At 43.6% G+C, this 21,202-nt stretch overlaps 1 protein-coding gene across 1 annotated transcript in view; it reads right to left on the bottom strand.

The window, feature by feature from the left end:
• tmem8b (transmembrane protein 8B) overlaps positions 1 to 21,202 on the bottom strand; it is a 400,770-nt gene that overhangs the window by 199,565 nt on the left and 180,003 nt on the right. Inside the window, exon 4 of the mRNA XM_045695455.2 lies at positions 976 to 1,109. Coding sequence (XP_045551411.2) covers positions 976 to 1,109 — 134 coding nt within the window. The remainder of the gene's footprint in view (positions 1 to 975; positions 1,110 to 21,202) is intronic.

Below are 21,202 nucleotides of genomic sequence, written 5' to 3'. Positions count from 1 at the left end.
GAGAAGAGTCCCCTAAGCAAGCTGGTACTGGGGCTCTGTTCACAAACACAAACACACCCCACAGAGCCCCAGGGCAGAAACACAATTAGACCCAACCAAATCATTAGAAAACAAAAAGATAATCACTTGACACATTGGAAAGAATTTACCAAAAAAACTGAGCAAAGTAGAATGCTATTTGGCCCTAAACAGAGAGTACACAGTGGCAGAATACCTGACCACTGTGACTGACCCAAAATGAAGGAAAGCTTTGACTATGTACAGACTCAGTGAGCATAGCCTTGCTATTGAGAAAGGTCACCGTAGGCAGACCTGGCTCTCAAGAGAAGACAGGCTATGTGCACACTGCCCACAACATGAGGTGGAAACTGAGCTGCACTTCCTAACCTCTTGCCAAATGTATGACCATATTAGAGACACATATTTCCCTCAGATTACACAGATCCACAAAGAATTTAAATTGGGTGAAATACCACAGTGTGCTTCACTGCAGCAAGATTTGTGACCTGTTGCCACAAGAAAAGGGCAACCAGTGAAGAACAAACACCAGTGTAAATACAACCCATATCTATGTTTACTTATTTTCCCTTTTGAATTTTAACTATTTGCACATAATATGACATTTGAAATGTCTATATTCTTTTGGAACTTTTGTGAGTGAAATGTTTACTGTTAATTTTATTGTTTATTATCTTTTTCGCTTGCTTTGGCAATGTTAACATATGTTTCCAATGCCAATAAAGCCCTTAAATTCAGATAGAATACAGACAGACAGACAGACAGACAGACAGACAGACAGACAGACAGACAGACAGACAGACAGACAGACAGACAGACAGACAGACAGACAGACAGACAGACAGACAGACAGACAGACAGACAGACAGACAGACAGACAGACAGACAGACAGACAGACAGACAGACAGACAGGTAGGTAGTGGTGTCACAATAGGGATCAGGTAGAGTAGACGTACTTGTAGAGCACAGATCTGTTGTGGGCAGGAACCATCTGTTCTATGAAGTAACCAGGATAGAGAACAGAGATCCCTATCAGCCTCTGAACGATGAGCTGGGGCTGGAAGAGATACTGACACTCCTCATACAGACCCTAGAGGAGAGGAGAGGAGAGGAGAGGAGAGGAGAGGAGAGGAGAGGAGAGGAGAGGAGAGGAGAGGAGAGGAGAGGAGAGGAGAGGAGAGGAGAGGAGAGGAGAGGAGAGGAGGAGCAGGGAGAGGAGAGGAGAGGAGAGGGGAGAGGAGAGGAGAGGAGAGGAGGTGGGGCAGGAGAGGATTGGCAAGGATGGGGGGAGGAGGAGGGGGAGGAGAGGAGAAAATATTTTTGTTAGCAAACCCTTTTCAGAATGATAGCAGATTGCAGTTGTACAGACCCATAACGTTCTGACCATTGAACACCTATTATTGTGCTGTAAGAGGCAGCGAGGGTAGAGAGGGTAGAGAGGTAGAGAGGGTAGAGATGGTAGAGAGAGGGTAGAGAGGGTAAAGAGGGTAGAGAGGGTAGAGAAAGGGTAGAGAGAGGGTAGAGAGGGTAAAGGGTAGTGAGGGGGTAGAGAGAGGGTAGAGGTAGAGAGGATAGAGAGGGTAGAGGGGGTTGAGAGGGTAGAGGGTAGAGAGGGTAGAGAGGGGGTAGAGAGGGTAGAGAGGGGGTAGAGAGGGTAGAGAGGGTGTAGAGAGGTGTAGAAGGTAGAGAGGGTAGAGAGGGGATAGAGAGGTAGATTGGTAGAGAGGTAGAGAGGGTAGAGGGTAGAGAGGTAGAGGGTAGAGAGGGTAGAGAGAGAGGGTAGATTGGTAGAGAGGGTAGAGAGAGGGTAGAGAGGGTAGAGGGTAGAGAGGTAGAGAGGGTAGAGAGGATAGAGCGGTAGAGAGGGTATAGAGGGTAGAGAGGTAGAGAGGATAGAGAGAGGGTAGAGAGAGAGGTAGAGAGGGTAGAGAGAGAGGATAGAGAGGGTAGAGAGGTAGAGGGTAGAGAGGGTAGAGAGGGTAGAGAGGTAGAGAGGGTAGAGAGGATAGAGCGGTAGAGAGGGTATAGAGGGTAGAGAGGTAGAGAGGATAGAGAGAGGGTAGAGAGAGAGAGGTAGAGAGGGTAGAGAGAGAGGTAGAGAGGGTAGAGAGGTAGAGGGTAGAGAGGGTAGAGAGGGTATAGAGGGTACAGAGGTAGAGAGGGTAGAGAGGGTAGAGAGAGGGTAGAGAGAGAGGGTAGAGAGGTAGAGGGTAGAGAGGGTAGAGAGGTAGAGGGTAGAGAGGGTAGAGAGGGGGTAGAGAGGGGAGAGAGAGTAGAGAGGTAGAGAGGGTAGAGAGGGTAGAGGGGTAGAGAAAACACTAGCACTAGTCAAAGATTAGATGGGTTGTATAGATTAGCAAGGATCCATTTTCACAGCCAAAGTGGGATGAGGTAGTGGGGTGGAAGGAGGGGAAGGAGGGTGTTATGCTATTCATCACAGTGCTAGCAGACGCAGACACACAGTGCTAGGTTACAATGCATTGTTTTAGCGCTCTCCTCCTGCTCTGCTCCTCTCTACCCTCTCTCTCTCTCTCTGCACCGTCTCTCTCAATTCAATTCAATTCAAAGGGAGTTATTGTCATGTGGACACCCCTCCAAATTAGTGGATTCAGATATTTCAGCCACACCTGTTGCTGACAGGTGTATAAAATCGAACACACAGCCATGCGATCTCCATAGACAAACATTGGCAGTAGAACGGCTCAGTGACTTTCAACGTGTCACCGTCATAGGATGCCACCTTTCCAACAAGTCAGTTGGTCAGATTTCTGTCCTGCTAGAGCTGCCCCGGTCAACTGTAAGGAGCAACAATGGCTCAGCCGTGAAGTGGTAGGCCACACAAGCTCACAGAACGGGATCGCCGAGTGCTGAAGCGCGTACTGTAGTATGTAACAATCGTCTGTCCTCGGTTGCAACACTAACTACCAAGTTCCAAACTGCCTCTGGAAACAACGTCAGCAAGAACTGATCGTCGGGAGCTTCATGAAATGGGTTTCCATGGCCGAGCAGCTGCAAGCCTAAGATCTCCATGCGTAATGTCAAGCCTTGGCTGGAGTGGCGTAAAGCTCGCCGCCATTGGACTCTGGAGCAGTGGAAACGCGTTCTCTGGAGTAATGAATCACACTTCAAATCAAATAAATTTTTATTTGTCACATACACATATTTATCAAATAAAGTTCTAGCAGATGTTATTATCAGTGTAGATAAATGTTTGTGTTCAGTGCATTAGTATCTAACAATTCTAACAATTCACAACAATACACAAATCTAAAAGTAAAAGAATGGAATTAAGAAATATATAAATTAAGATGAGTGATGTCGGTGTGGCATTGACTAATATTCAGTATATATTAGAATAGAATACAGTATATACATATGAAATGAGTAAAGCAGTATGTAAACATTATTAAAGTGGAGAAAGGGGGATGCCTAGTCAATTATACAACTGAATGCATTCAACTGAAATGTGTCTTCTGCATTTAACCCAACCCCTGTGAATCAGAGAGGTGAGGGGGGGGTGCCTAAATCAACATCCACGTCTTCGGCGCCTGGGGAACAGTGGGTTAACTGCCTTGCTCAGGGCCCGGGGAACAGTGGGTTAACGGCCTTGCTCAGGGCCCGGGGAACAGTGGGTTAACTGCCTTGCTCAGGGGCAGAACAACAGATTTTTAGCTTGTCAGCTCAGGGATTCGATCCAACAACCTTTCGATTACTGGCCCAACGCTCTAACAACTAGGCTACCTGCTGGTTACTGACCCAATGCTCTAACCACTAGGCTACCTGCTGGTTACTGGCCCAACGCTCTAACAACTAGGCTACCTGCTGGTTACTGGCCCAACGCTCTAACCACTAGGCTACCTGCTGGTTACTGGCCCAACGCTCTAACAACTAGGCTACCTGCTGGTTACTGGCCCAACACTCTAACAACTAGGCTACCTGCTGCCCCAAGTGGCCAGTGACTCAATGTCTATGTATCAGTGGAGGCTCCTCAGAGGAGGAAGGGGTGGACCATCCTTCTCAGTGAATTTCATAAAAATATAAAATGTAAAACATTTAAATAATTATAATTTTTAGATATAACTACACTAAATATAATCACGTCACCAAATAGCTGATTAAAACACTGTTTAGCAAATGTCTACAGTAGCCTCAACAGCACTCTGTAGGGTAGCACCGTGGTGTAGCCAGAGGACAGCTAGCTTCTGTCCTCCTCTGGGTACATTGACTTCAATACAAAACCTAGGAGTCTCGTGGAGTCTCGTGGTTCTCACCTCCTTTCATAGACTTATACAGTAATTAAGACAACTTCCAGAGGACGTCCTCCAGCCTATCAGAGCTCTTGCGTCATGAACTGACATGTTGTCCACACCAATCAAAGGATGAGAGAATTAATATAATACTGAAAGCATAAGCTACAGCTAGCTAGCACTGCAGTGCATAACATGTGGTGAGTAGTTGCCTCAAAGAGAAAGAAAGACAATAATTGAACAGTTTTGAACAAATTAATTACTTCCAAAATATAAATGTATTGCCACCAGGGCCCGCCGGTGTAACTGCTTACTGACTAAACACTGTAACGTTACTGCATGATTGTAGCAGGTTTACTAACACATTAGTTCTATTAGCTATGTTGACTATGACGTTACTTTATCTAATATGGTGACAACAATGTAGGCTGTGTGTAGCTGTTTGGCTTGGAAAGGTTTTTTCACCTGGTCACATACAGCTGATGTGTTGTGCATTGAAGTCCACAGACGAAGGGAAGAGAAGGAATACAACGTGGCTGCTATGAAAGTGAATTGTGTTTCCGCGTGATCAGGGGTGTATTCATTCCGCTGATTCTGTTAAAAAAATAAAAAAACGGAAGCAAACCGAATGAAACGGTGATAATATACCTGACTTTGTCCAATAGAAACTCTCGTTTGCAACTGTTGGACTAATGATTACACCCTAGATCAGGCAAGAGCGTGCAAGGCGGTATTGAATGTCACTGTCCTCAAATTTGTCTCTCTATCTCTCAACCACTGACAGACCAGCCAATCACATGCCTGACGCCCCAGCTGATCCCATGCGGAATTCCTGATTCCACCTGGATTATATTGGAGAGGCTTCCATTAGAGAACAGCCTCTGTGTTCTGTTAGACAGGCAACTCTTTATCCACATTATAGCAGGGGGTGTAAAGCCATAACACATCCATTTTTCCTGCAACAGACTATGATCAATAATGTCAAAAGCCGCAATGAAGTCCAACAAAACAGTCTCCCACAATCTTTTTATCATCGATTTCTCTCAGCCAATCATCTGTCATTTGTGTAAGTGCTGTGCTTGTTTGTTGAATGTCCGTTCCTATAAGGGTGCTGAAAGACTATTGTCAATTTATTTACTGTAAAATAGCATTGTATCTGATCAAACACAATATTTTCCTGAACTTTACTAAAGGTTGGTAACAGTCTGACTGATCGACTATTTGAACCAGTAAAAGGGGCTTTAAAGTGATTACAGCATTGAGTCTTCTTGGGTATGACGCTACAACCTTGGCACACCTGTATTTGGGGAGTTTCTCCCATTCTTCTCTGCAGATCCTCTCAAGCTCTGTCAGGTTGAATGGGGAGCGTTGCTCCTGCGTTGTCTTGGCTGTGTGCTTAGGGCCGTTGTCTTGGCTGTGTGCTTAGGTCCGTTGTCTTGGCTGTGTGCTTAGGTCCGTTGTCTTGTTGGAAGGTGAACCTTCACCCCCAGTCTGAGGTCCTGTGACCTCTGTAGCAGGTTTTCATCAAGGATCTCTGTACTTTGATTCGTTCATCTTTCCCTCAACCCACTGGACTAGTCTTCCAGTCCCTGCCGCTGAAAACATCCCCACAGCATCTCATCTTATCTCTCAGGTATATGACTCTACCCGTAATCTTACAAGTTAATATAATATTAATTCAACGTTTTATTCATTTTATTCTAGCCTCTACAAATCCATCTGATAATATGGACAACTTTTTAGATAACTTGGATATTCCATCCATTGATATGGACATGAGTAATGTTCTGGACAACCCTCTGTTAATGCAAAGTGGCAAGGCCCCAGTGGCAAGGCCCCAGGCCCTGACGGCTTCCCCATCGATCGAAAAAATATATATTCTCAGATCAACTCGCCCCATTACTATTAGATATGTTCACCAACTTAAACTCAAGAAAGATGGGTGGTGGATCCCTACCTTCATATTAAAAAAAAAAAGTATTTCACCTTTATTTATTTAACCAGGTAGGCAAGTTGAGAACAAGTTGTCATTTACAACTGCGACCTGGCCAAGATAAAGCAAAGCAGTTCGACACATACCACAACACAGAGTTACACATGGAGTAAAACAAACATACAGTCAATAATACAGTAGAAAAATAAGTCTATATACAATGTGAGCAAATGAGGTGAGATAAGGGAGGTAAAGGCAATAAATAGGCCATGGTGGCGAAGTAAATACAATATAGCAATTAAAACACTGGAATGGTAGATTTGACAGTAGATGAGTGTGCAAAGTAGAAATACTGGGATGCAAAGGAGCAAAATAAATAAATACAGTAGGGGAAGAGGTAGTTGTTTGGGCTATTTATAGATGGGCTATGTACAGGTGCAGTGATCTGTGAGCTGCTCTGACAGCTGGTGCGTAAAGCTAGTGAGGGAGATAAGTGTTTCCAGTTTCAGAGATTTTTGTAGTTCGTTCCAGTCATTGGCAGCAGAGAACTGGAAGGAGAGGCGGGCAAATGAGGAATTGGCTTTGGGGGTGACCAGAGAGATATACCTGCTGGAGCGCGTGCTACGGGTGGGTGCTGCTATGGTGACCAGTGAGCTGAGATAAGGCGGGACTTTACCTAGCAGGGTTTTGTAGATGACCTGGAGCCAGTGGGTTTGGCGACGAGTATGAAGTGAGGGCCAGCCAACGAGAGCGTACAGGTCGCAGTGGTGGGTAGTATATGGGGCTTTGGTGACAAAACGGATGGCACTGTGATAGACTGCATCCAATTTGTTGAGTAGAGTGTTGGAGGCTATTTTGTAAATGACATCGCCAAAGTTGATCGGTAAGATGATGATCTGATGATCAAACGGGCTTCATCAATCAATCAAATCAAATTTAATCATAAAGCCCTTTTTACATCAGCCGATGTCACAAAGTGCTGTACAGAAACCCAGCCTAAAACCCCAAACAGCAAGCAATGCAGATGTAGAAGCACAGTGACTAGGAAAAACTCCCTAGAAAGGCTGAGGATCGGTAAGATGATGATCAAACGGGCTTCATCAATCAATCAAATTACATTTCCTCATAAAGCCCTTTTTACATCAGCCGATGTCACAAAGTGCTGTACAGAAACCCAGCCTAAAACCCCAAACAGCAAGCAATGCAGATGTAGAAGCACGGTGGCTAGGAAAAACTCCCTAGAAAGGCAGGAACTTAGGAAGAAACCTAGAGAGGAACCAGGCTCTGAGGGGGTGGCCAGTCCTCTTCTGGCAGTGTTGGGTTGATATTATAACAGTACATGGCCAAGATGTTTAAACGTTCATAGATGACCAGCAAGGTCAGATGATAATAATCACAGCGGTTGTAGAGAGTGCAACAGGTCAGCACATCAGGAGTAAATGTCAGTTGGCTTTTCATAGCCGATCATTCAGAGTATCTCTACCGCTCCTGCTGTCTCTAGAGAGTTGAAAACAGCAGGTCCGGGACAAGGTAGCAGGTCCGGTGAACAGGTCAGGGTTCCATAGCCGCAGGTAGAACAGTTGAAACTGGAGCAGCAGCACGACCAGGTGGACTGGGGACAGCAAGGAGTCATCAGGCCAGGTAGTCCTGAGGCATGGTCCTAATACTCAGGTCCTTGGGGAGTGGAGGGAGAGGGAGAGAGAGAGAATTAGAGGGAGCATACTTAAATTCACACAGGACACCGGATAAGACAGGAGAAATACTCCACATATAACAGACTGAACCTAGCCCCCCGACACATCAACTATTGCAGCATAAATACTGGAGGCTGAGACAGGAGGGGTCGGGAAACACTGTGGCCCCGTCCAACGATACCCCCGGACAGGGTCAAACAGGTAGGATACTACCCCACACACTTTGCCAAAGCACAGCTCCCACACCATTAGAGGTATATTTTCAAACCACCAACTTACTACCCTGAGACAAGGCTTAGTATAGCACACGAAGGTCTCCCCCACGAAACAAACCCGTATGCAAAGGGCGACAACTATTTTCCAATGTACGTTATACTCTCTCCTTTTGTCTCTCCAGACGCCGAAATTGTTATTTCTCTTGATGCGGAGAAGGCTTTCGACCGGGTGGAGTGGGAATATTTATTTAAGATTTTAGGAAGATTTGATTTTGGGTCCAATTTCATCTCATAGATACGTCTCCTCTATTCTGCTCCAACGGCTAGCATGCACACCAACTCTCAACATTCAAAATGCTTCCCCCTCTCCAGAGGGACCCGTCAAGGGTGCCCTATATCCCCGCTCCTTTTTTGCACTTACGAACAGCTTTCCTTGGCCTTAAAATGATCACCATAATTCACAGGAATCCGCCAAGCTGGTGAAGAACAAAAAGAGTCACTGTATCACTAACCATGTGACCTCTGTCGATAGCATATAACAACATCATTCTCAGGTTACAGATTGAATATTCAGAAAAGTGAATGTTTTCCAATCAACCCCGCTGCCAAGCTAATTCCCAATGGCCTTTCCGTCTGTCGCCCTCTGTTTTTTTTCTTCGTATTTAGGTGTGAATATAACACATTCTCTGGCAACTCTCCATAAAACTATCTTTGCAAGTTTAGTCACACGAGTTAAAGCAGACTTACAGCGCTGGGATATTCTGCCTCTCTCCTTAGCTGGCAGAATCCAATCTGTTAAAATGAAAATTTCTATACCTTTTTCAATGTCTTCCGATCTTTCTGCTGAAATCCTTTTTTACCAGGTTAGATAGGCTCATCGGGTATTTTATCACCTAGGATAGGTAGAAAGAAGGAGACAAGATGGAGGATTGGCACTTCCAAATGTACTGCTTTACTATTGGCCAATATTCAAAAGATTATGGTCTGGTGTAATGCTATAAGTACCAACCGGATCAACTTCATTAGAAGCACACTCGCCAATCATCCACCCGTTCTGCCCTTGTATCTGTCAATGTATACTAGAAATCACAGAAGGTTAGTGGCACCTTAATTGGGGAGAACAGGCTTGTGAGAATGACTGAAGCGGAATCAGTGGAATGGTTTCAAATACAGTACCAGTCAAAAGTTTTGACACACCTACTCATTCAAGGGTTTGTCTTTATTTTAACTATTTTCTAAATTGAAGAATAATAGTGAAGATGTCAAAACTATGAAATAACACATATGGAATCATGTAGTAACCAAAAACGTGTTAAGCAAATCAAAATATATGTTATATTTGAGATTCTTCAAAGTAACCACACATTTCATTGATGACAGCTTTGCACACTCTTGGCATTCTCTCAACCAACTTCACCTGGAATGCTTTCCCAACAGTCTTGAAGGAGTTCTCACAAATGCTGAGCACTTGTTGGCTGCTTTTCCTTCACTCTGTGGTCCAATGAGACTCGAAATTGAGCTCAAGTGCATCCTGCTTCCATTGATCATCCTTGAGATGGTTCTACAACTTGATTGGAGTCCTACTGTTGAAGCCACAGTTGACAGTGCATGTCAGAGAAAAAAACCAAGCCATGAGGTCGAAGGAATGGGAGGTGACCAAGTACACGAGGATCACTCTAACAGAGCTCTAGAGTTCCTCTGTGGAGATGGGAGAACCTTCCAGAAGGACAACCATCTCTGCAGCACTCCACCAATCAGGCCTTTATGGTAGAGTGGCCAGACAGAAGCCATTCCTCAGTAAAAGGCACATGACAGCCCGCTTGGAGTTTGCCAAAAGGCACCTAATGAACTCTCAGACCATGAGAAACAAGACTTTCTGGTCTAATGAAACCAAGAAGCTTCACATCTGGAGGAAACCTGGCACCATCCCTACGGTGAAGCATGGTGGTGGCAACATCATGCTGTGGGGATGTTTTTCAACGGCAGGGACTGCCGTATATTATATGGCAACTCTCCCAAACAACTTGTGGTTATGTTGGTGGCGTCTGATCGTAGTTTTGGAGACTTTCTGACCCCAAGACCCAACTAACGTCTGCAGTTCTCCAGCTGTGATCCTTGGAGATTTTTTGGCCACTCGAACCATCATCCTCACTGTGCGTGGGGTCAATATCAAATTAAACAAATTGTATTAGTCACATACACCGAATACAACAGTGAAATGCTGAATACAACAGGTGTAGACCTCACAGTGAAATGCTGAATACAACAGGTGTAGACCTCACAGTGAAATGCTTACTTACAAGCTTAACCAACAATGCAGTTTTAAGAAAATACCTAATAAAAGTAATAGATAAGAATAACAAATAATTAAACAGCAGCAGTAAATAACAATAGTGGGGCTATATACAGGGTGTTACGGTACAGAGTCAATGTGGAGGCTATATACAGGGGGTACCGGTACAGAGTCAATGTGGAGGCTATATACAGGGGGTACCGGTACAGAGTCAATGTGGAGGCTATATACAGGGGGTACCGGTACAGAGTCAATGTGGAGGCTATATACAGGGGGTACCGGTACAGAGCCAATGTGGAGGCTATATACAGGGGGTACCGGTACAGAGTCAATGTGCGGGGGCACCGGTGTTGAGGTAATTGAGGTAATATGTAGGTAGACTTAGTAAAGTGACTATGCATAGTCACAGTGAGTAGCGTAGAAGAGGGGGGGAGGGGGCAATGCAAATAGTCTGGGAAGTCATTTGATTAGCTGTTCAGGAGTCTTGGCTTGGGGGTAAAAGCTGTTTCCTCTTGGACCTAGACTTGGCACTCCGGTTCCGCACGGTAATCGAGAGAACAGTCTATGACTTGGGTGGCTGGAGTCTGACAATTTTTAGGGCCTTTTTATTACATTTTTTTTTATTTCACTTTTATTTAACCTTTACAATTACAACCTGGCCAAGATAAAGACATTTCACATTTTAGTCATTTAGCAGACGCTCCTATCCAGAGCGACTTACAGCAGTGAATGCATACATTTCTTTTTTCTCCATTCTGGTCCCCCGTGGGAATCGAACCCACAACCCTGGCATTGCACACACCATGCTCTACCAACTGAGCCACAGCAGTTTGACACGTACAACAACATAGAGTTACACATGGAATAAACAAACATACAGTCAATAATACAGTAGAAAAAAATAAAAATCTATATACAGTGTGTGCAAATGAGGTGAGATAAGGAAGGTAAGGCAATAAAAATAAAAAGGCCATGGTGGCGAAGTAATTACAATAAAACAATTAGACACTGGAATGGTAGATGTGCAGAAGATTAATGTACAAGTAGAGATACTGGGGTGCAAAGGAGCAAGATAAATAAATAAATACAGTATGGGGATGAGGCAGTTGGATGGGATGTTTACAGATGGGCTATGTACAGGTGCAGTGATGTGTGAGCTGCTCTGACAGCTGGTGCTTAAAGCTGGTGCGGGAGATAAGTGTTTCCAGTTTCAGAGATTTTTGTAGTTTGTTCGAGTCATTGGCAGCAGAGAACTGGAAGGAGAGGCGGCCAAACGAGGAATTGGCTTTGGGGATGACCAGTGAGATATACCTGCTGGAGCGCGTGCTATGGGTGGGTGCTGCTATGGTGACCAGCGAGCTGAGATAAGGCGGGGCTTAACCAAGAAGATACTTTTTATTTATATTTTTATTTTATTTTACCGTTATTTTACCAGGTAATTTGACTGAGAACACATTCTCATTTACAGCAACGACCTGGGGAATAGTTTCAGGGGAGAGGAGGGGGATGAATGAGCCAATTGTAAGCTGGGGATGATTAGGTGGGCGTGATGGTATGAGGGCCAGATTGGGAATTTAGCCAGGAAACCGGGGTTAACACCCCTACTCTTACGATAAGTGCAATGCAGACTTGTTGATGACCAGGAGGCAATGGGTTTGGCGACGAGTATGAAGCGAGGGCCAGCCAACGAGAGCGTACAGGTCGCAGTGGTGGGTAATATATGGGGCTTTGGTGACAAAACGGATGGCACTGTGATAGACTGCATCCAATTTGTTGAGTAGGGTGTTGGAGGCTATTTTATAGATGACATCGCCGAAGTCGAGGATCAGTAGGATGGTCAGTTTTACGAGGGTATGTTTGGCAGCATGAGTGAAGGATGCTTTGTTGCGAAATAGGAAGCCGATTCTAGATTTCATTTTGGATTGGAGATGCTTAATGTGAGTCTGGAAGGAGAGTTTACAGTCTAGCCAGACACCTAGGTATTTGTAGTTGTCCATATAATCTAAGTCAGAACCGTCCAGAGTAGTGATGCTAGGCGGGCGGGCGGGTGCGGGCAGTGATCGGTTGAAGAGCATGCATTTAGTTTTACTTGCATTTAAGAGAGCAGTTGGAGGCCACGGAAGGAGAGTTGTATGGCATTGAAGCTCTTCTGGAGGTTAGTTAACACAGTGTCCAAAGAAGGGCCAGAGGTATACAGAATGGTGTCGTCTGCGTAGATTTAGAGATGGATCAGAGACTCACCAGCAGCGAGAGTGACATCATTGACGTATACAGAGAAGAGAGTCGAGTCCTCTGGCACCACCTGGTGTAGAGGTCCTGGATGGCAGGAAGCTTGGCTCTAGTGATGTACTGGGCCGTACGAGGCAGTGATGCAACCGGTCAGGATGCTCTCGATGGTGCAGCTGTAAACCTTTTGCGGATCTGAGGACCATGCCAAATCGTTTTAGTCTCCTGATGGGGAATAGGTTTTGTCGTGCCCTCTTCACGACTGTCTTGGTGTGCTTGGACCATGTTAGTTAGTTTGTTGGTGATGTGGATGCCGAGGAACTTGAAGCTCTCAACCTACTCCACTACAACCCCTTCGATGAGAATGGGGGCATGCTCGGTCCTCCTTTTCCTGTAGTCCACAATCATCTCTTTTGTCTTGATCACGTTGAGCGAGAGGTTGTTGTCCTTTGCATCACACGGGCAGGGCTCTGACCTCCTCCCCATAGGTTGTCTCATCGTTGTTGGTGATCAGGCCAACCACTGTTGTGTCATCGGCAAACCTAATGATGGTGTTGGAGTCTTGCCTGGCCATGCAGTCATGAGTGAACATGGAGTACAGGAGGGGACTGAGCACGTACCACCGAGGGGCCCCCGTGTTGAGGATCAGCGTGGCGGATGTGTTGTTACCTACCCTTACCACCTGGGGGGCGGCCCATCAGGAAGTCCAGGATCCAGTTGCAGAGGGAGGTGTTTAGTCCCAGGTTCTTTAGCTTAGTGATGAGCTTTGAGGGCACTATGGTGTTGAACGCTGAGTTCTAGTCAATGAATAGCATTCTCACATAGGTGTTCCTTTTGCCCAGGTGTGAAAGGGCAGTGTGGAGTGCAATAGAGATTGCATCATCTGTGAATCTGCTGGGGCTGAGTGCAAATTGGAGTGGGTTTCTGGGATAAAGCACTTCATGGCTACAGACATGAGTGCTACGGGTCAGCAGTCAGGTTACCTTAGTGTTCTTGGGTACAGGGACTATGGTGGTCTGCTTGAAACATGTTGGTATTACAGACTCAGACAGGGAGAGGTTGAAAATGACAGTGAAGACACTTGCCAGTTGTTCAGCGCATGCTCGGAGTGCACGTCCTGGTAATCCGTCTGGCCCTGCGACCTTGTGAATGTTGACCTGTTTAAAGGTCTTACTCACATCAGCTACAGAGAGCGTGATCACACAGTCGTCTGGAACAGCTGATGATCTCATGCATGTCTCAGTGTTACTTGCCTCGAAGCGAGCATAGAAGTAATTTAGCTCATCTGGTAGGCTTGTGTCACTTGTGTTACTGGGAAGCTCACGGCGGTGCTTCCCTTTGTAGTCTGTAATAGTCTACAAGCCCTGCCACATTCGACGAGCATTGGAGCCGGTGTAGAATGATTCAATCAAGTAACTGTATTTTATTTAGAGACATTGAGAGGAAAATAAGTCAAATTATGTCTAAATTTCCATTTATCAAAGTAATATGGGGTGGAGATTTTAATACAGTTTTATATGATAATCTAGATAGATGGCCTCCTAAGGATAGACATTCTGTTTGTGAGATAAGCAATATATGTCTAAGGTTAGGTGTTCTAGATATTTGGAGACATAAGAACCGAGATAAGATTATGTTTACATGGAATACCAAAGATTTATCTATACAATCCGGTGTTGATTTCTGGCTGATATCTGAAGATATGGCTAACAAGGTAGATACAGTCTCGATTGAACCATCGATTTTAACAGAATACTTGAATACTTTTGGAAATTACTGGGAGCTAATGGAATTTGATATAAGGCTTTTGGATATTTCAATGGGGAAAGAAATTGCTCGTGCCAAGAGAGAGAAAGAATATGACATCATAAAGGGAATAATGGATTATACAAAAAAAATGAACTATCACTATTATTACTCATCATTACAAATGAGGTTAGACTGTATTTACGAGGAAATGGCCCGGGGAGCGTTTGTAAGATCAAGACAAAAATGGATGGAAGAGGGAGAGAAAAATACCAAATATTTCTTTAATTTAGAAAAAAGGGCAGGCGAAAAGACTTCCATATTTAAATCAATGATCAATAATACTCCCAATGAAAATCCAAATGAAATCTCCCAGCATGTTGCCCAGTTTTATCAGAATCTGTATACATCAGCCCGGGTCAACTTCCAATATGGATCTTTTCTTAGACAATGTAGCAAACATTGCTAAGAAGATAGATAATGATTTCAGGGATTTTTGTGATGATGAGATATCTGAAATTGAGATAAAAGACTGTATTAAAAGCCTTAAGGACAATAGATCCCCTGGAAATGATGATTTAATAAGTGAGTTTTATAAAGCATGCAATGATAAATTGATTCCTTTCATTCTTGTTCCAAGAATCAATAAAAAAGGGGAGTTACCGGCTTCCGTAAAGCAAGGTGTAATTACTTTGATTCCCAAACTTAATAAGGATAGTCTTTATATAGACAACTGGAGATCCATTAGCCTGTTGAATAATGATGGGAAATGGTTTGCCCTTGTTTGCCCTTGTATTTGCTAAGAGGTTGAAACAAGGCTTGCATCATATAATTGATGAAGAACAATCTGGTTTTATTACATTAGTAATAACATTAGGTTGATCTTAGATATGATTGACTATAATGACCTCATCCTTTACAATAGTTTTCTTATGTTTGTTGATTTTTATAAAGCTTTTGATACTGTAGAACATGAGTTTATGTTCAAAGCAATATGTTTTTTGGGGTTTGGTGACTTTTTTTTTAAAGCAGTCCAAACTTTATATAGTGGTTGTACTAGCTCTGTAAAATTAGCTCATGGGACACCCCAAAGATTTGATATTGGCCGTGGCATTAGGCAGGGCTGCCCAATTAGTCCATTTTTATTTCTATTGGTTACTCAAATTATGGCTCTTCATATCAAGAAAGGGAATTGTCAAGGTGTTTCAGCACTTGGCAAGGAATTTAAACTATGTCAACTGGCTGATGATACCACCATATTTTTAAGAGACATGAATGAGGTTTCTAAAGCAGTTTCCTGTATTGAAGACTTTTCCTTAGTTTCGGGTTTGAAAATTAATATCAATAAGTCAGTCTTATTTCCACTCAAGGACAGTGTTTTACAGGAAGTATATGGTATCCCAATTAAAGATAAGGTAACTTATCTTGGAAATATTATACGCAAGGATGAAAAACAAAGGAGTGAATTGAACTTTAACCCCATTATTGAGAAAACAAAGAAGAAATTGAACCTCTGGTTGCTGAGAGATATTTTGTTATACGGTCGGGTTTTATTGGCCAAAGATGAAGGGTTATCCAGATCGGTTTATGTCTCGTTATCGCTTGAATTATCCCCTAAAATTGTAAAGGACTTAGATAAGATTCTTTATACTTTTATTTGGAGGAACAAGCCTCACTATCTACGGAAAGATATTCTCACTAATACCCAAGAACAAGGAGGTCTTGAGGTTTTAGATTTCAATACTCTAAATAATACTTTTAAAATAAATTGGATTCTGAAGTATGTTAAGAACCAGAACAGTATTTGGAATGTCTTCCCTAAGTATTTATTTGACTCTCTTGGTGGTTTAGAATTTTTGCTTCGATGCCATTTTGATGTTGATAAAATTCCAGTAAAATTGGCCAAATTCCATAAGCAGACAATTTTAGCTTAGCGTATAAACACAATTTTTCCCCTCAGAGATACTTTCAATGGAACAGCAAAGATATACGATTTAAAAATTGTGACTGGTTTGAGAATAAAATTATTTTGGTTGGTCAGTTACTGAATGAGGATGGATATCTACTCTCATATGGGGAATTTCTTGATAAGTTTAAAATTCAAAATAACCCTGAAAGAATATGCAATTGTTTTTGATGCGATTTCAAGGGAGGTTGTATCTCTTTTAAATTCCTCTGTGGTTGACGTAAGTAACATAGATTTACATGAAAATATATTCATTGGCAATATTAACATCAAAGATAAATGTAGTAATAAACAGATTAGGAATATTGTTTGTGATACTATAATTCCCTCAGAAAGATTATTTTGGTCAAATATCTATGGTGATATACAAATGGGGGAAAGCATGGAAAATTGCTAACAAATATTGTATCAGTAACAAGGTAAAGGAAGTTTCATTTAAAATGTTACATAGAATTTATCCTGTGAAACATGTTTTGGAAAGATTCAAGCTGAATATTGACTATAAATGTGATTTCTGTGGAATGGAGGAGGTGACCATTTTGCATTTGTTTTTTACCTGTATTTATAGTAGAATTTTTGGGATTGACATAAAGAATTTATTTACAAAATAAATAGGACCGGTTGTACAATTTAATGGTTTTGATATAATGATTTATTTCAGAAATTCTGACATTGATAAAAATGTAGTATATTTAATTAAACTGCTAATGATATTAGCTCAATTTCATATTCACAAATGCAAATGGTCTAATTCAAAACCTAACTTTTTTCACTTTATAAATGACTTTAACTAAAATGAAAAACAAAAAGGCAATTAAAACTTGTATTATTAATGAATATGATTTATTTGCTTAGGATTCCTGGCAAGGTAAATAGTTTGTATGTATGCTTGTTTGCATGTGACTATTCCTCTCTTGTTTGTTGATATTTGTTAATAAAAAGAAAACAATTAAATAAAATAAAAAATCTAAATTTAATAAAAAAAATAAAAAAATAATACTAAAAAATAAAATTCTTTAATGATTTTTTCATTGGCAAGAATAGCAAATTTAGGCATGACATGCCAGCAACAAATGCCAACCCTACACATCCAAGTATAACTGACCAAATTATGAAAGACAAGCATTGACATTCTGAAATCTGTAAAGTGAGTGTGGAAGAGGTGAACACAATTTTTCTCTGTCAAAAATGACAAGCCACCTTGGTCTGACAACTTGGATGGAAAATTACTGAGGACAATATTGCCACTATTTATCATATCTACAATCTAAGCCTACAAGAAACGGTGTAACCTCTAGGTATGCAACGAATGGTACAGTGGGCCACGGTTCAGTATGTTTCACGGTACAGTGGGCCCACGGTTCAGTAGGTATCACGGTACAGTGGGCCACGGTTCAGTATGTATCACGGCTTGTGGGCCACGGTTCAGTAGGTATCACGGTTTGTGGGCCACGGTTCAGTAGGTATCACGGTACAGTGGGCCCACGGTTCAGTAGGTATCACGGCTTGTGGGCCACGGTTCAGTAGGTATCACGGTACAGTGGGCCACGGTTCAGTATGTATCACAGCTGTGGGCCACGGTTCAGTAGGTATCACGGTTTGTGGCCCACGGTTCAGTATGTATCACGATACTATGGCCCACGGTTCAGTAGGTATCACGGTTTGTGGCCCACGGTTCAGTAGGTATCACGATACTATGGCCCACGGTTCAGTAGGTATCACGGTACAGTGGGCCACGGTTCAGTAGGTATCACGGTTTGTGGGCCCACGGTTCAGTAGGTATCACAGTTTGTGGGCCACGGTTCAGTATGTATCACGGTACCATGGCCCATGGTTCAGTAGGTATCATGGTACAGTGGGCCACAGTTCAGTAGGTATCACTGTTTGTGGGTCACGGTTCAGTAGGTATCACGGTTTGTGGGCCATGGTTCAGTATGCATCACGGTTTGTGGCCAACAGTTCAGTATGTATCACTGTTTTGTGGCCCACGGTTCAGTTTGTATCACGGTTTGTGGGCCACGGTTCAGTAGGTATCACGGTTTGTGGGCCAATGGTTCAGTAGGTATCACGGTTTGTGGGCCACGGTTCAGTAGGTATCACGGTTTGTCGGCCACGGTTCAGTAGGTATCACGGTACAGTGGGCCACAGTTCAGTATGTATCACGGAAGAGTGGGCCACGGTTCAGTAGGTATCACGGTTTGTGGGCCACGGTTCAGTAGGTATCACGGTTTGTGGGCCAAAGTTCAGTATGTATCACGGTACAGTGGGCCCATGGTTCAGTAGGTATCACGGTTTGTGGCCCACGGTTCAGTAGGTATCACGGTGTGTGGCCCACGGTTCGGTAGGTATCACGGTACCATGGCCCACGGTTCAGTATGTATCACGGTTTGTGGGCCACGGTTCAGTAGGTATCACGGTTTGTGGGCCACGGTTCAGTAGGTATCACGATACTATGGCCCACGGTTCAGTAGGTATCACGGTTTGTGGGCCCACGGTTCAGTAGGTATCACGGTACAGTGGGCCACGGTTCAGTATGCATCACGATACAGTGGGCCACGGTTCAGTATGCATCACGATACAGTGGGCCACGGTTCAGTATGCATCACGGTTTGTGGACCACGGTTCAGTAGGTATCACGGTTTGTGGGCCACGGTTCAGTATGCATCACGGTTTGTGGGCCACGGTTCGTTATTCATCACGGTTTGTGTACCACGGTTCAGTATGCATCACGATACAGTGGGCCACGGTTCAGTAGGTATCACGGTACAGTGGGCCATGGATCAGTAGGTATCACGGTTTGTGGACCACGGTTCAGTATGTATCACGGTTGGTGGGCCAAGGTTCAGTAGGTATCACGGTTTGTGGCCCACGGTTCAGTATGTATCATGGTTTGTGGCCCACGGTTCAGTAGGTATCACGGTTTGTGGGCCCACGGTTCAGTAGGTATCACGGTTTGTGGCCCACGGTTCAGTAGGCATCACGGTTTGTGGACCACGGTTCAGTATGCATCATGATACAGTGGGCCACGGTTCAGTAGGTATCATGGTACAGTGGGCCACGGTTCAGTAGGTATCACGGTTTGTGGACCACGGTTCAGTAGGTATCATGGTTTGTGGACCACGGTTCAGTATGCATCACGGTACCATGGCCCACGGTTCAGTATGTATCACGGTTTGTGGGCCACGGTCCAGTAGGTATCACGGTTTGTGGGCCCACGGTTCAGTAGGTATGACGGTACAGTGGGCCACAGTTCAGTATGCATCATGATACAGTGGGCCACGGTTCAGTATGCATCACGGTTTGTGGGCCACGGTTCAGTAGGTATCATGGTACAGTGGGCCACGGTTCAGTAGGTATCATGGTACAGTGGGCCACAGTTCAGTAGGTATCATGGTACAGTGGGCCACGGTTCAGTAGGTATCACGGTTTGTGGACCACGGTTCAGTAGGTATCATGGTACAGTGGGCCACGGTTCAGTAGGTATCATGGTACAGTGGGCCACGGTAACCGTATGGTTTTGCTATCTTTATATTTAAGAAAAACAAAAACACATCACCCTTTAAACAATGAACTCTTTATTTTGCCTAAAGACAAATACAACTTTCCATTCAAAAAAATGGCAGCATGACTGACTAGGCCTGGTTTCTGTCTCTACTGTATGAAATCAAGGGGAGAAAAACATTAAAATGAAAAGTGCTTCTTAGCTATTGCCTTCTCTATTAAAAAAAAACGGTTTATATACTTGTATAGGCAATATTCAATGTAAAAATAACATGAAGTGCAACATAAAGTTATATGAGATATCCATTCCTTTATGTTGAGGTTCTTCTGTGAAAAGATAAGCATGTCAACATTCTCTGAAGCAAGATGAGAACGGCTTGCACTGACAATGTCCCGTGCGGTGGAGAACACTCTCACTTGCAACAGAGCTTCCCGGGACACTGAGGCACTGTTGTGAAAGCTTTGCAACACGGGGGAACTTTGACATTTTTTTTTTCTTTTCTCCACCACACAAAAGGATCAGTCTCCACATGATTACAATCTGCTGCCTTGTATGAGGTGACCTCCTCCTCAATCATTTTGGAAAAGGGGTTTGGTCTGCTCCTCTGCTTTGAAAAGCTCCCCAAATAACTCTGCCATGTATAATGCGGATGGATTTTCTTCCTTTGTGGATGGCCCTGTTTGCACTGCTTAAAACGGCAAGAATAATAGCAAACATATTATTATTATTATTAAGTGTAAGTGACACATTTCTCATTTAAAAAAAATATATATATCTCATCACATTTTAACGCACGTGATAAAAACAATAAAAAAAACAATATCATGAAAAATGATTTAAAAATAGATTAAATACCTGATGTTCACGCTTCACAATTTATTTGATCCGTGTAGACTTGGATCAAGGTGCTGTAGCTCTGTGAAGGTAGTCTAGAAGATCTGGGTCTGTGTATCTTCTCTCCAAGTCCTGAGTGATGGCTGCCATGGCCTCCCTGATGGTTGTACTGTCCTCAGGACCTGGTGCCATGGATTTGAGAATCATTGTCTTTAGAGGGAAAATGATTGATGAGGTGGGGACTTGTTTCACTGCTCATGAGAGTTCTCAGGGGGGGTTGAGTAGCTCAATGAGTTCTTCTGCCAGCTTCAGTTCACTGTCAGTCAGAACGGCTATGTCTTTGACCGACTTCTTCACAGCCTTGTCCAATACAGCAGAGTAGACGGCCGGTTGCTGTTCCACGTAACGTTCCAGCATGTCCTGTACGGTGTTCCGACTGGGTTGTGACATCATGGATTCATTTGTGTTTTGGTGTATCTAGCATCTCTTGCTTGACTGTCAAAACGTGGTGAGCGGTGGTGCTTTTG

Source organism: Salmo salar, chromosome 15 (genome assembly GCF_965601325.2).
Source record: "Salmo salar chromosome 15, fSalSal1, whole genome shotgun sequence".
Lineage (NCBI taxonomy): Eukaryota > Metazoa > Chordata > Actinopteri > Salmoniformes > Salmonidae > Salmo > Salmo salar.
This window is presented reverse-complemented; position numbering and strand designations above follow the sequence as displayed.